At 51.6% G+C, this 16,287-nt stretch overlaps 1 protein-coding gene across 1 annotated transcript in view; it reads left to right on the top strand.

Moving 5' to 3' along the window:
- Window positions 1–4,836: 4,836 nt before the first annotated feature.
- Spata21 (spermatogenesis associated 21) overlaps window positions 4,837–16,287 on the top strand; it is a 30,248-nt gene continuing 18,797 nt past the window's right edge. Inside the window, exons 1-3 of the mRNA XM_077110089.1 lie at window positions 4,837–4,965; window positions 13,037–13,329; window positions 13,680–13,728. Of these exons, the coding sequence (XP_076966204.1) occupies window positions 4,837–4,965; window positions 13,037–13,329; window positions 13,680–13,728 (471 nt within the window). The remainder of the gene's footprint in view (window positions 4,966–13,036; window positions 13,330–13,679; window positions 13,729–16,287) is intronic.

The following is a 16,287-nucleotide window of genomic DNA, read 5'->3' on the forward strand; positions in this document are numbered from 1 at the left end:
TTTTGAGACAGGGTCTCACTAAGTTTTCACTTGAACTTGCAAGTCTCCTGCCTCAGCCTCTAGAGTGATTGGTTGTTGTTATCGTTGTTTTTAAAATAATTTTTAGTTGTAGATGGGCACAGTATCTTTATTTTATTTATTTATTTTTATGTGGTGCTGATGAGCGAACCCAGTGCCCCACACATTCGAGGCAAACACTTCTACCAAGAGCTGCAACCCCAGGCCTCTTGAGTGATTTGACTATGCTGTTGTATTTTCCTAAACGTCTCTATGAGAAATACCAATATTTCTCTGGTGCAGTCTGGCTGGGCACAAATCATGAGCCACTCAAGCAGGAACAAACTTTATTCTGAACTCCACTAGCACACTCCACACACGCTCCCTGGGAACTCTCCCGAACGCCATGCGGCTCCTCCAGGAACCAACAACCAGAAAATCCCTCCTCCTGCACTTCCCCAACCAATTCAAACTCTCCAGGAATCCCAGTGAGAACTCCAAAGTAGCGGGCTGAGGCGGATAGTAAAGGTCTAATATACAATTGAATCAATCCAGCATCATCTTAATGGCTCGCCTCTTAACCAATACTATTGGCAAAATGCCAGGGGCCGTTCCTACTCGGCTGTGGCTCTCAGCATTTCTCAGATAGTGGTATTGAGGGCCACTTATAAAAATACAAAGGCTCTTGATGCTGAAACAATTTTGGAAAAGATGTGTGCTTCCCGATTTCAAAACTTAAGCTACATAATCCAGACTGCAGCACTGCGTAAGGAGAGACATATACAATGAAATCGAACTAAGAATCCAGAAATAAATCCTCACATTTGCAGTCAGATGACTTTCCACGAACATAGCAAGGCTGTTCAATAGGAGGAAGAGGCCAGGTGCAGTGGCGCACACCCTGTAATCACAGCGCCTCGGGAGGCTGAGCAGGGAGGATCCCGAGTTCAAAGCCAGCCTCAGCAAAAGTGAGGCACTAAGCAGCTCAGTGAGACTCTGTCTCTAAATAAAATACAAAATAGGGCTGGGGATGTGGCTCAGTGGTCCAGTGCCCCTGAGTTCAATCCCAGATACCCCCTCAAAAAAATAAGAAGAAAAATCTTTTCAATAACTAATGCTGGGACTAGATACCCTCAGGCCAAAGAACAAAGTGGGATCCCTACCTCACACCATACCTATGAAGCAACTCAAAATAGATTATAGGCCTAGGCTTAAAAGATAGAAGAAAAATGTAGGCAAAAATCTTCAAGAGCTTGGATTTGTTGTAATCAAAAAATCTAATGGATTCTGACAGATGACACAAAAAGCACAAGAGAATAAATAGACAAGTGGGACTTCAACACAATTAAAACACTTCGTGCTTCAAGGGACAGACACGTGAAAATACAATGCTTGGATGGGAGAAAATCTTTTGTAAATCATACCTATGATAAGGGAGTCGTATCGAGAATTTACAAAGAGCAAGTTATCACAAAATAATAACAGGACAACCCAGTGTAAAACCAAGGCTCTGAGTAGAAACCTTTCTAAAAACGGTATGCAGAGCCGAGAAGCCCATGCAGAGAGGTCCAGCATCATGAGCTGTGGGGGAAACGAGGATCCAAGTCACAATAACAACTTCCCTCCACACACACTAGGATGAGAACACTAAGAAAAAGGTGGGTGATAACAAGTGTTGGAGAGGATGTGGAGACACTGGGACACTCGAGTGCCGCTGGTAGGCAGGTCAAACGAGGCGGCCACATTGGAGGATGGTCTGGGGATTATTCAATAGGGAAAACAGGAAGTTCTCATGTGACTCAGCAATTCTACTCCTAGGTGTATACCCAAGCGAAATGAAGGCATGCTCACACAAAAACGTGTGAGTGTCTGTAGCAGCTCCAATCATAGTAGTTACAAAGCTGAAAGGAGGCAAATGTCAATCAATGGGGTGAATGACAGATTGACACATCATAGCACATCCATTCAAAGGAACACGGGGCTGGGAGTGTAGCTCAGTGGTTCAGCACTTGCCTCCCATGTGTGAGGACTGGGGTTCAACCCCAGAGCCACAAAAGATAAAGAAGGGAATGAAATTCTGATACTTGTTGCAAAATATATAAACCTTGAAAACACCATGCCCAGTGAAAGAAATCAGTTACCAGGGACCACAGACCATATAATTCCACCTGTATGAAATCTCCAGAGGAGGCAAATCGAAAGCATCAGAAAGGAGATAACTGGCCAGGTGCCATGGCATACACCCAGCGGCTCGGGAGGCTGAGGCAGGAGGATTGCAAGTTCAAGACGGGCCTTAGCAATTTAGCAAGGGCCTAAGCAACTTAGGGAGACCCTGTCTCAAGATAAAATATAAAAAGGGCTGGAATGTGGCTCAGGGGTTAAGCGCCCCTGGGTTCAATCCCTGGTCCCAATTAAAGAAAGAAGATGAGTAGATTAGCGGTTGCTGAGGCTGAGGGTGAGCTGGGAAGATGAGTGGCGATGGCCGAGGAGTATGCAATTGTGGGGGAGGGGGTGATTAAAATGTCCTAAAATTGTGGTAACAGGTGGACAACTCTGAATATGTTCAAAGCCACTGGATGGTACATCTTTAATGGGTGGATTGTGTGGCATGTAAATTATATCTCAATAAAGCAATGAACAAAAAGAAGAGCAAGGACACAGTCAGCATTGGCCAGTCCTGCCCCAGCTCTGTCCTCGGATTCCATGCCCTTCTGCTGGGGCTTTCCCTGGTCTACATTCTCAGTTAGCCACAGGTGGAGCTGGGCCTCCTCTGGGGCTTCTGCCCCCTTAAAACCTCAGCCTGTGGAATATCATGGGCCCGAGGATTCTGAGGTCAAGGCTGCACATTCTCAGGTGGAGACAGTGGACAATGGGCAGGTGTTTGGGGGGCCTAAGGGGAGATTTTCCCAGCTGGGTCATCCACCTTGGGAGGGGAAAGAGAGGGATGGGGGGAAAGAGGAATTCCAGGGGAAAGGAGAGGGCTTGGCCTCAGCCCTGACTCCTCTGTGCCAAGTGAGAGCCTGGGTCCTGTGGAAGGCTGGAGATGTCCCTAGGGTGAGAGGTCACCTGAGAGTTCTTTGCACTGTCGGGGTGCAGGGGGAACAGCAGGAAGGAACTGGTGGGGAGGAAGAGGAAGCCAGGAGCTGTCAGGGGCGCCTTGTCTGGGTCCCTGGTAAATTGTGAGAGGCATCAGAGCCCCCAGGGGACCCCTGCCCTGACCTGGTGGGTGTCACAGGCCCAGACGCTCGGTTGCATGGGTAGCATGGCCCAGCTCCTCACAGGCAAGATGGTGTGGTGAGGTGAGCAGCCGAGGAGCCCGACAGGCCTGGGTTTGAACCCGTTTCCCCTGCAGAACAGCCATGTGCTATTGAACAAGGCTCTGGGCAACCCTGAGCCTCAGTTTCCTTATCTTTAAAAGAACCGTTGACTTCACAGGACTGTTAAGGAGAATACAGCTCACAAAGAGAAAGTTCCAGCAAAGAGGAGATTACCCCATGGGCGGTCTCAGGCCTGCGCTGGGTTGAAGTGGAAGAAGCATCATCAAGATTCTTCAAGGTCATGGATCTCCCTGAGGGATGGGGAGGATTGACCCCTGGGAACTAGTTAACCCCGTCTGTGTAGGGCCTGCCAGGAAAGCTGGAGGTGAGGTGGGTGGCAGAACCAGGAGACCCAGGGAGGGGCCTTTGATCCTTACTAAAGGGTGTGTCCAGGGCAGCGGGTGTGGGTCTTCAGCAAACCACAGATTGCCAACGCAGACCAGGGGGGCCCCCAAGACAGAGAGATGATCCCAATTCCTGTGCCTTAGTTGCATTCAAGAATGTGGCATTCAGGGCTCAGTTGGTAGAGTGCTTGCCTCACATGCACAAGGTCCTGGGTTCAATCCCCAGCACCACCAAAAAAAAAAAAAAAAGAATGTGCGGTGGTGCATGTCTGTAATCTCAGCAACTTGGGAAGCTGAGACAGGAGCGTTGCAAGTTTGAGGCCAGCTTCAGCAACTTAGATGGACCCTGTCTCAAAATGAAAAATAAAAAGGACTGGGAATGTGACTCAGTGGTTAAGCACTCCTGGGTTCAATACTCAGTACCAAAAAAAAAAAAAATAATAATAATAATAATAATGCGGAGTTTTCCTCTATGTCAGCAGCAGTTATGACATTCATGGATTTTCTTTAAAGTGCACACTATTTTTTTTTTTTTTTTTTTGGTACCGGGGACTGGGCCCAGGGGTACTTACCCAATGAGCTACATCCCTGGCGCTTTTTATTTTTTATTTTGGGATGGAGTCCCGCCAAGTTATTGAGGCTAGCCTCAAACTTGCAATCCTCCTGCCTCAGTCTCCTGAGTGACTGGAACTACAAGCATGCACCCCTGCTCTTGGTCCCGCTAGAATTTAAAAGACTCTGAGGATCCTGCAAGAAAGAGCCTGTTTCACTTTGAACTCTGCCTTTATTCTTCATGCAGCATCTTAAGGGACCAGTATTCCAACGAACAACTTACAGGAAGTGGCCCTGTAGGGGAAAGGGCATGGGTTTGGGAATCCAACTGGCCACAGTCCCAGTCCTGCTCTGTGACCTGGCAGGTATTGAATCTTGGACACGTTTCTCTGCCTCCCAGAGCCTCCTTTCCTTCAGGGTCATGGCGAGAATTCGGAAGACATGGGGTGTCTCGCAGGAGCCTAGCTCTCTGGTTTTACTGCGAGGCCTGGTCCTGCTGCATCCTGATCCAGGCCCTCTACTCTGCAGGTGCTATGTGGGCAGGCGCGTAGTGGGACCGTGACTGACTCTCTGGGAGAACCCAGTGCTGATGCCCCTCCCTCGGTACACGTGTTGGCCTGGGCACAATGGACTACAGAAACACTCAGACGTACATGGAGGACAGGACCAAGGCTCCAGGGGGCCAGCCAAGTCCAGGTCTGAGTTCCACAGGAAAGAGGACTGATGCGGAACCCACCGCATCAGGAGCCAGCCAGGTAGTGACCTTCACCTCGGGTTCTATCTGCTCCACTCTTCCAGGCCCCTTTCCCTGTCCAGCCTTCCTCCCCAACTGCTTCAGTTAAGACTATAAAATAACATCAAGCCCAGTTTAAACTGGACTAAGCAGGAATGAGAACACATGAGCGTGGGTAGCTAACAAATCCACTGGTAGAATTCAGGTGTGGCTGGATCCAGGCACTTGCTCTGCCTTCCTCATTGGATTCATTCTTAAGCTGGGCTTTCCTGCAGGATGGCAAGGGTTCCCTGGTCACCCCAAGCTTCCGTCTTCCCATCTTACACCTTCTGGTTTAGCATCCCCAATGGGAAGAGAACCTTTTTACAATAGTCAAAACAATTCTCTGGTATCATTGTCACTGACCCAGATTGTGGTCACATGCTCATCCCTAAACCAGACACCATGGCAATAGGAAGGGGAATGGGTGTCTTGGTACAGTGGAGACAGAGTTGTGAGTTGGCTCCATGGAACCCCAGGGACCCAATGGAGAAGGAAGGGTGAGCCAATAAATAGCCTATTTTTTTTTTTTTTTTTTTTTGGTGCTGGGGATCGAACCCAAGGCCTTGTGCATGCGAGGCAAATGCTCTACCGACTGAGCTCTATCCCCAGCGCCCAAATAACCTATTTGTAGGTGCTTTCGTGGCCTCCAGTCCCCGTTTTACCCTTTATTCCCTTGGCAGTTCCTGGGGGTCTTCCATGTCCCTGCCCAGCCCTGGCCTGCATCCTAATGGTCCGTGTTAGTCAGATCATCAGAGTTGATTTGGGCTCACAGTTTCAGAGGTTTCAACCATTCATGAGGGCTGGCCCCGTGGCCTGAAGTCAGTAGTGGCACAGTAAGGAGAGAGCGCATGACAGCAAAGCCACTCACCTCATGGCCAGAGAAAAGGAAGAGGAAGGGGTGGGGTCCCACTGTCCCTTAAAGCACCCGCCCTCAATTACCCCCAGACCTCCCAGGAGGACCCACAAAAGGCCCCACAAAAGGTCCTCCCAATATGCCACCCTGGCACTATCCAAACCCTACTCAGCCTTTCCACCAAAAGTGTTTCTTTTTGAAAGTGCCCAGTTGGTGGAGTGTGGGGGCGCACGCCCAGAATCCCCACAGCTCGGGAGGCTGAGACAGGAGGATCGGATCACAAGTTCAAGGCCAGCCCTAAGCAGCTTAATGAGACTCTGTCTCAAAATAAAAAATGAAAAGGACTTGGATGTAGCTCAGTGGTAAAGTGCCTCTGGGTTAGATCTCCAAAACCCTTCCAAAAAAAAAAAAAAAGAAAAAAGAAAGAAAAATAAAAGAAAAGAAAATAAAGAAAGAAAGTTCCCACTAGTATGAACTGGAGACTCAGAGATATTCCTCCACACCCCATTTCCTCAGGGCTAAAGACCCACTGCAGGGCCGCTGGCATAGCTCAGCGGGAGAGCAGGTGCTTAGCGTGCACTGGCCCTGGATCCAACTACTAGCCCTGCAGCCTCCATGCCAGGCACAGTGGTGCAAGCTTGTGATCCTAGTGACTCTAGAGGCTGAGGCTGGAGGATCAAGAGTTTAAAACCAGCTTCAGCAAAAGCAAGGCACTAGGCAACTCAGTGAGACTCTGTCTCTAAATAAAATACAAAGCACAGCTGGAGATGTGGCTCAGTGGTTGAGGGCCCCTGAGTTCAATCCCTGGTACCCCACTCCACCATACCAAAAAAATACTTGCTTTCCCCCCTGGTGGAGGCAGAGGGCCTGGAGGGGAGGAGGCTTGGAGGGAAGCTGGGCAAACCCTCTGGGCTTCCTTCACATGCGTTCATTTATTTATTCAACAAGCACAGTCTTGGGATCCTGGTCTTGTCACATAAGTAGCTGTGTGACTGTGGGCGTATCATGGCACCCCCCATGGTTTTTTTGTTTGTTTGTTTGTTTTTTTGGTACCAACAATTGAACTCAGGGACACTCAACCACTGAGCCACATCCCCAGCCTTATTTTGTATTTTATTTAGAGACAGGGTCTTACCGAGTTGCTTAGCACCTCACTTTTGCTGAGGCTGGCTTTGAACTCGTGATCCTCCTGCTTCAGCCTCCGGAGGCGCTGGGATGACAGGCATGCGCCCCTGTGCCCGGCTTCATGGCACCCCTTTGAACCCCACTGGTTTCACGTGTGTGTGGTAAAGATGACTGAGTTAAGTCCCTGCCTCATGCTAGGCACCCAATGGGGTTGGCTCCCATCAGAAGCTTTTCTTAATCACAATGTTATCAATTAGCTGAAGGAGTCAGGTCATTGGGAATTTGCTGACTCAGGTGAGGCTGGGGGCTGAGTCCAAGTCATGGCTCACAGGCACCCTGATGTGATAGGGTGATAGACCCAGACGGTGACCCAGACGGTGAGGAGAAGCTTTGTACCCTTGAGGTCCTGAGTCCCCAGGGCGCTCTCTCTAGCTGCTCTCCGGGCATTCCCCTCGGCTCAGGTGCTCATCTGGACTCCAGGTTCACGAGGCAGCCTGTAGGGCTGAGTGACAGCTTCAGGCTGAGCCTGGCCCTGCACCCGGCCTCTCCTCCAGCCTCTCCTCCCGCCTCTTTGGTCCTCCTCACCTCTCCCCAAAGCCTTCCCCAGCAGCCAGGAGGACACCCAGGGAGAAGTACCCAGAATCATGCCCCCGCTGGCCTTGAGCGTGGCCAGCCCTTGAGCCAGCGCCACGGCCGACTCTGCTCCAGGTGGTGTTTCCAGATGCCGCAGTCACGGGCGGTGGGAAGCAGCCTCCATCCGCTCTAGGAGGGCCAGAGAAGGCGCCCGGACACACAGAAGCATCTGAAGAGTGGCCTTCGGGGGAGCTAGGGACCCACGAGCAGAGGCTTCCAGCAAGCTCAGGGTGAGCTGGGGGCTTCCCAGAGAATGGGTCCCAGAGAGAAGCCCCTGTAACCCTCCTGGGGGGGACAGAGAGAGAGAGAGAGAGAGAGAGAGAGAGAGAGAGAGAGAGAGCGCGCGAGAGCGAGAGAGAGGGAGGGGGCCAAGAATCCCAGACCAAGGCAGGGCCAGTCAGCCACAGCCCCGCCCTGCTCCATAGCACAGTCACACGGGTCATTAGTGTGGGCTAATGTGTTGTCTGAGCTCCCCCCTTAGACCACAGACTTCTGCCATGGGTCTGGTCAAGGGCATTTCTGGGTCTCGCCCAGCCTCTTACCCCTCATGCCTGGTAGTATGCCCCGCACACACGGTAGATGCTTGCTCACTGAGTAGAATAATGAACAACAACAAAAGAAGGCCCAGCAACACGCAAAGATGTACATGATGTGGTCACTATTCTTTTCTGAATATTGTATATATTCTGAAACTTTTCTAGAGTGAGAATATATTTTTCTAACTAGAAAAAAAAAAAAAAAATCAAGAGGCAGCCAGAGGTAAAATGGAAGGCCGGGTGGTAGGAATAGTGAAGACTAGCTGTTCTGATTTAAATCTGATTGACCCCAGGGGTGCTTTGCCGCTGCGCCACACCCCCAGCCTTTTTTATATTTTATTTTGAGACAAGGTCTTGCTAAGTTGCTTAGGGCCTCACTAAACGGCAGAGACTGGCCTCCAACTTGCCATCCTCCTGCCTCAGCCTCCGGAGTCACTGGGATTCCAGGAGTGTGCCACTGCACCTGGTATAATGAAAACTTCTAAATCACTTCCTGTGCCTGAAATTCAAAAGAGAAGAACCAAAGTCTAATCAGTTAGAAACCTCTGACACACATACCACATACCATGGGAGTGGAAATACAAGCCATTTCAACACATCTGTTTTGACCACCTGTTTAAACTGCCTTAACGCTGTCTTTCCTGGTCATTGTGGTAGCCATTCCCCCAGACTCCTGGCAGCCACTTAGTGTTTACCTGGACACCAGCGCGGGAGGCACTGCGCTGGAGCGTCCTGGAAGCACACTCCAAAGACCTGGGAGGGCTTTGCCGAGTTGGCAAGTCGAGGCTACTACAGTGGCCCCAAATCCCATAGAATAACCAGAGATTTCATGACCCAGCGGGGGGGTCCAACAGGGACAGTCATGTGGTGCATCCATCTACGGCAAGCAGTTTGAAGATGAACTTCATCCAGACCTGAAGTTCGCTGGGGCTGGAAATCTCCCAATGGCCAGTTGAGGGCCAGACACCGTGGCGGCCAGTTCTTTGTGACCCTTGCTCCCACCCAGTGGCTCCATGGTAAATGTACCATTTTGGGCCGAGTGTGCAGGACCCAGGAGTGGTCAGTCAAGTGGGAATGGTGGAAACAAACTCCTAGGACCTCCCCGTGGACAAGGTGAGGATCATTAAGGCATGCCCCCTGGGTGGACCTGATGCCTCTGGGGCACACCCTGGGCTCCTACAATGGCCCAGAAGACCAGCTTCCAGGTGACCTAGAGTGGGACCTGTCCCTCAACTTCATTTTGGCCTTGCATATATTGGAGCTAAAGAAGCTTGAGGTCGCGGGGAAGTTAGAGATGGAAGTGTACTTTAATAGGACTTTGATAGGGATAGGATGCTTCTTTTCTCCTCCTCCAGAGCCTGGGTGACGGGGTATTTGGCGAGGGGGCTACTGGTACTAGGGATTGAACTCACTGAGCTACATCCTTAGCCCTTTTTATTGTTTGTTTGGAGACAGGGTCTCACTGAGTTGCTTAGGACCTTATGAAGTTGCTGAGGCTGGCCTCAAATTTGTGATCCTCCTGCCTCAGCCTCCTGAGTTGCTGGGATCACAGGCATGCGCTACCACCATGCCTGGCCTCTATATTTTTATTTACGTTTACTGCCATACTTCTTGCTGTGCATGTCTGCTCTGATATCCTTGGCATCAGATACACTTGTCCCTCTGGAAGCCACAGCCACAGAACTCAAACCCAAGTGATGTCTATGGGCCTCGTGAACCCTGAAAGCCTCATCTCAGTCTCCTTCCTGCCTTTGTTCTTCTGGGGGATGTATGTGACTCTGTGTATCCCCTCTCGCTGCTGTTTCCGATGCTTGAACGTCCCAGTCAAAGCCACACTGAATTTTTTGCCAAATGGAAAATGCATCCAATGATCTAGTTTCTAAGATGGTGTCAAGTGGTAACGACAATGTATGGCAATCGAGAAAGGAATCTATTAAGAGGAAGCAGAAGCACTGACCATTTTTTTTCCCCAGGAAGCAGAGGAAATCTTGAGTGAGCAGGACAGACTGCCTTCTCCTTCCAAAGCAGCACTCTCAAGGAAAAGCAGAAATTTCTCTAACCTAAGACTTTAGAGAAATCAAATACACACACACAAGCACACGTCCACACATAAGTATATACACACACATTTATATACTTTTAAATCTTTCTGGACTGGGGGAAGGAGTAAAGATGATAGGAAGTGAATACTGATGTAATAAACAGAAACTTTGCAAGGAAGCTGGGCACAGTGGCACATGCCTACAATCCCAGCTTGGGAGGCTGAGGCAGGAGGTTTTCAAGTTCAAAGCCAGCCTCAGCAACTTAGTGAGGTCCTAAGTAAACTTAGTGCCCTGCCTCAAAAAAATAAAAAGGGTGAGAATGGGGCTCAGTAGTTAAGCATCCCTGGGCTCAATCTCTGGTACCAGAAACCAAAACCAAAACCAAAACCAAAACCAAAAAAAAAAAAAAACCCTTCCCAAGTAATGTGCTGTTGATGGATGAGAAACAAAACAAAACAACTGTTTTTCTCTTTTTCCATTTCTTAAAATAGGACTTAAGGAAAAATTGGTGATACATGCAAAGTTTTAAGCACAAAGATCTTCACTATCAAAACAACAACAACAAAAGATCTTCACTACCATATTATTTAAATACTAAAAAAAAAAATCTCTTAAATGCCTATACAATAGGGAAATGGTTAATTATGGCTGATTATTCCAAAATATGGCATTTTATAGCATCATTAAAACAGGTTATGAGGGCTGGGATCGTGGCTCAGCGGTAGAGCGCTCCCCTCGCATGCGCAAGGCCCTGGGTTCGATCCTCAGCACCACATACCAATAAATAAAACAAAGGTCCATCAACAACTAAAAAATATTTTAAAATAATAAAAAAGTATATATATACACAAGAGGCCTAGAGGAGCCTGGGCATCTGTAGTCCTAGCTACTCAGGAGGCTGAGGTAGGAGGATCACAGGTTGGAGGCCAGCCTGGGCAACTTGGCAAGACCCTGTCTCAAAAAATAAGAAGAATTGGGGATGTGGCTTGGTGGTATAGCCCTTGCCCAGTGCTCCTGGGTTCCCCATGCACACAAATACACACACACACACACACACACACACACACGGAGAAAGGCTAGAGGAGAAACTCTAGAATGTTCAGGTGAGACCAGACAGACACAGATCCGAAGCTGACCTGCTGTCTTCATGCCCCTGATCTCAAGCCTCTTCACCTCCCAATTCCAGTTTTCTCTGATTTTTCTGTTTCTTTTTTTCCCCCTGGAAGATTGAAAGATAAAGCTAGAAAGAAAGAAAGAAAAAGAAAAAAAAAAAAAGGCTGAATCCTAACTGCCCTTCACACTGACCTCGGGTTGTGTGTGACTTGGGGAATCCACGCCCATCCTTCAGGTCCTCCCAGACACTAAGTGTCACCTGTGGCGCGCCCAGCCCTGTGCGGGTGCTACGGCAACTATCAAGAAATGTTAGGCGTCTCTGCTCCAGTTGGGGAGCCGAGGTGTCCCCTTCCTGTCCTCCCCAGGAAGAAGCAACTGTCTTGGACAGCCCAGGAAGGGCCCTGGGAGCTGCAAGCAGGCCACGATCAAGCCAAGCCAGAGATGGACCTGGGGTGGCCACCTTCCAGGCTTCCTGTGACATCTGAAGAGCAGCCTGGGGTGGGGACAGAACACCAGCAGGAGAGACCTCAGACCCCAAGCCCTGTGGAGGATCCGCCCCCTGGGAGCTGGCAGAGAACGCCCCAGGTAACCCAGCCGGAGGGCACGGGGTGACTGACCCGCAGGGAGGCCAAGGCACCCCATTCTCGAGCGCTTGAGTCCCTCCTCCTCTGTGCCCGGGAGCTGCCGAGGCCGGAGCTGTCCCTGGGATACCCCAGGTGCCTGCACAGAGAGGGTTAAGTCTCCATCCCAGGTTGCCCGCCGGGTGGGTGTCACAGCTGCAGGGGCCTGGGCCGGGGTGGGGGTTCTAGATCCAGATAATATGGGGACACACTGAGTTTGGCAAAGCAGACGCATGCAAGACATGGTTAGAGTACCTTGCCTTTTCCAAACCTATGTAAACAAAACTTTCCTCTTTATCTATTTCTAAGATGTAGGGTTTTTTGTTTTCTTTTAACAACTTTGGTGTGGGGTATCTTTGACATACATCGGCATGTACTTCTAGCACAAAACTTGCTGTTAATGGACACTCAAAAAAACAAACACAGCCATCACTCCCCAGAACTTTTTTTTTTTTTTCCAATATTTATTTTTTAGTTATCGGCGGACACAACACCTTTGTTTTGTTTTGTATGTGGTGCTGAGGATCGAACCCGGGCCGCACGCATGCCAGGCGAGCGCGCTACCACTTGAGCCACATTCCCAGCCCCTGGATTCTAGGTTCTTATTAGATGTATGATTAAGGAAATTTTTCTTCCATTCTGAGGGTTGTCTTTTCCATTTCTGTTTCCCACTCCTCTTAAAAATTGAGTGGTTTGTTTTATTATTATCGAGCTTTTGAGTTTTTGCTTTGTCCTGGGGATTGATCCCAGGAGCACTCTACCGCTGAGCTACCTCCATAGCCCTTTTTTATTTTCTATTTTGAGACAGCTAAGTTGCCCAGGAATCCTCCAGCCTCAGCCTCCTGAGATGCTGGGGTTACAGGCGTGTGCCCCGGTGCCCCAGACCTCTGTGTTTGAAGGGGATCTTCTGGCTTTCCCAGCCTCCCCTTCTCCCTCCACAGGGAGCTTGGACCATGACTTTGGGTGGCCTTGCCTTCCCTGGGCCCCAGTTTCCTCTTCCTTCTGCTGTCTTGGAGGGGCCTGTGGTGCCTGGACAGCAGCAGGCCTGTGGTCACTGGTGTCCGTGGGTGTTGAGGCTCACCTAGGAACCGGACGGGCCTCCCCAACCCTCGCATCCTGTCTTCAGCAGGGCTTGGAGTATCCGTCACCAGGTCACCAGGCAGCAGATGGGTCCGACGTGGTGCAGCCGACAGAGTCTTCCTGCCCTTTGGACAGTTGTGGACAGCCACTGGGAGACGATGCCCCCAAGAAAGCAGGCGTCCCACACATCAGACCCCGGGAGGCTGCGCCAGAGCCCAATGCGGGAGACCTCGAAGACGGCTCCCAGGAAGCAATGCTCCTAGTGCCCTTGACCCCTGCAGAGGAAGACACAGCCCACCCCCTTTTGCCATCCACACCAGGACCTAAAACACCCAAAGAAGGGTGAGTCGTCCTCCAAAACCATCCCCTGTCCCCCTTCCTGCCCCTCACGGGTTGCGCTTCTGCTAAGCCACAGGTGATGTGAGGTCCAGCCTGGCTGCTCCTGACCTGCTACAGGACCCTGGGCAAGTCACACCCTCTGGGCCTCAGTTGCCCCATCTGTACAGTCGCTCCCCCGAGCTCTGTTCTGTGGGCCTGTGTGCGTCACGACGAGGGGCAGAGGGTCCCCCGGGATGAGAGGCTGAGGGGTGAGGATGGGTGGCGGGCCTGAGTGTCCTGGGGGCTGAGAGGTGGCACAGGGACAAGTCTCAAGTTGAGCCCCTCCCCCATGGGGGGATTTCTCCTCTGTTTAGAGGCGAAGCTGTGGAGACCCAGCCAGCACCGGGGCCTCTTCTTCCACCAGTAAGTGGAGCCGGAGTGGGAGGGAGATGTGGTGTGTGTGTTGGGGATCCAGAGGAGGAGGGGGGGCAGAGACGGACATGGGATGGCTTGGGCGTCCACCTGGGAGGGCGTGAACAGGAGCCACGTGGGGCCATGGGCTGCACCCGGTGTGCCTAGCGGATCTGAGTGGGGTCAAGGGTGCAGGACACTCTGGAGTCTTGGGTTCCTCCCCAGTCCTGGGACGTTCCACAGCAGCACGTGTTTCTCCCACCCACTGGCCCCCAGCTAGAGCCTTGTGACCCAGAGTTTCCTGGAACACCCGGAGGGGTCCAGCCATCCCCACCTCTGCCAGCTCGGCCACCTCCCGGCTCTGACTGGACAGGATGCTCTGTCTCTTTCTGCCACCCGCACCCTACCCTGGCTAATCGCCCAGCCACACGCCCCGCTCTGCCCCTGAGCAGCTCTGGAGAAGCCCTGTCCTGCTCAAGGCCCCCTTTCAAACACCAGGATGTCCTTGCACGGTGGCATCCCTCGCACGTGTCACCAGACTTCACTTCTCTAGTCCCTGAAAGATGAGAAGTTCCAGGGGAGGAGAGCCATCCCCGAATCCACCACCCTGTCTGGCTTCTCCGGATTCCGATGGAAACTGTGAGGACAGACCCGGCCACCGCCACGTGCTCCCCCACCACATAGACTTAATCCCATGCCCACCCCCCATGGGCAGGCTCCCATCTCAACAGGACGGTTCCCCTCAGCACACGACCCGGGTCAGTGTCTCCAAGACCCACACCCGCTCCGCCCCGTCCCCTGCAGCCCGGCCTCCCCTCTTTGCTTGTTCGCCCAGCGTGGTCCCTCGGGAGTCGCCCCACTCACCCCACTTTCTTGTCTTTCCACAATGAGCATATTTATGGAGGGCTCCACAATCTGCATTTTCCCAAATCAAATGGCAAGTTGTGCCCTTATAGGGCCACCTCACAGCCGCTGGCCGGCCCCTCCTCACCCTCTCTGTCTTCAGGGCTCCGCTCTCTGATCTTGAATCTCCACTCTCCTGCAGGGTGATCTTGGTCCCCCTCTCCAGGACTCTCAAATCCTAATCTCTAGGCCAGACCTTGCCCTTGAAGTCCAGGCTCTTATGTCCAACTGCCTAAGTGAGGCCCCTTTACGCAGCTACTTTGCTTCTCCAACTGAACACGAGCAGAACATGGCATCGCCCACCTCACCCAGCCTTCCCTGTCTCAGCAAAGATCCTGCTCATACCAGTCAGCTCAAAGTCACTCCCAATTCCATCTACAATCCCTTTACAACCCCATCAGCAAGCCCTGCCTAGCACTACCTCCCAAATACATCCTGAATCCATCGCTTCCCACCACCCGCTCTCCCATCACCCTGGTCCAAGCTTCATCCTCTTAGAAAAAGATCCAAAATCTTCAAGCCACTCTGGCGAGATTCCTATCCCTCAAATAGGCTAAGCTGGTTGGCACCTCGGGGCCTTTGCACATGCTCTTTCCTGTGCCTGCAATTCTCCCTGTGCACATTCTCATGGCTGACTCCATGAAGTCATTCACGTCACTTTCTCAGGAAGGCCTTCCTGGCCCATCTATCTCAAGTAGCCTGTCAGCCACAGTCGTATCACATTCTCTGGTTCTCTCATCCTTGTGACACTTTCTTTGCTCAATATGATCCCAATAATTTGTCAACCTACTTATTATCCAGAACATAAACTCCACGAGGGTGTCTACTCCACTTTTTTCACCGCTTTATGCTCCGTGCCTAAAACAACATCCTGCATGTGGTTGGGACTCAGTTTGAATTTGTTGAATAAACAAACGGATGGGAATACCATGAGGTGCTTCTCTGCCCAGTGAGAAGTCAGAGGACAAACAGGAAATGTCCCTTGTGGGTGCATCTCCTCGCTGCCTCTCCCAGCCACATGCGCCGTTGGGCTGGACCCAGAGGGAGAGCAGAGGGGAGCAGCGGAGAGGGCTCAGTCTGTACCGAGTGTCTGTGACCCTCCAGGCCCTGTACTAGGCAGGAAGGTGGGGGGCTGCCCAGGGCTCCTGAGGACTGGGGGACCTGGGGGGTCCTAGGCAGGAAATGCGCAGTCGTTCAGGGAAGGAGCCCTGGGGTCATCCCCTGGCATGCAGGGGAGATGGGAAAGGGCGCCCAGGAGGCAGCAGGACACAGGCCGAGGAAGGGAGGGGCACGGCTGGGCAGAGGGCCTCCTGGGCCAGGAGGTTGGATGTAGTGGACAGGGTGACAGAAAGCCAGGCCGGGCTATCACTGGAGGCTCGGGAGAGCTCAGGTGGACGGAGGCGCTTCTCTGTGCACCTCCCTTGTTGGAGAACCCCAGTGAGCTGCCCACGTGGGTCCTGCACCCAGGACGATGTGATCTGCCCGGCTACAGCGTTCTATTTCCAGAAGGGACTGAAACAGAGCCCGGCTGTCCAGCTAGGTCCCCCCAACTCAGGACACCGCATTCCCAGGACTTTCTAAATTTTTGAGAACCGCACACTAAAAACAGGGAGAGCTGGATCTGTCCAAGGCCACCTGGAGAAGTGTCCTGCACAGTCCTGGAGGGAG

Source organism: Callospermophilus lateralis, chromosome 7 (assembly GCF_048772815.1).
Source record: "Callospermophilus lateralis isolate mCalLat2 chromosome 7, mCalLat2.hap1, whole genome shotgun sequence".
NCBI classification, from domain to species: Eukaryota; Metazoa; Chordata; class Mammalia; order Rodentia; family Sciuridae; genus Callospermophilus; species Callospermophilus lateralis.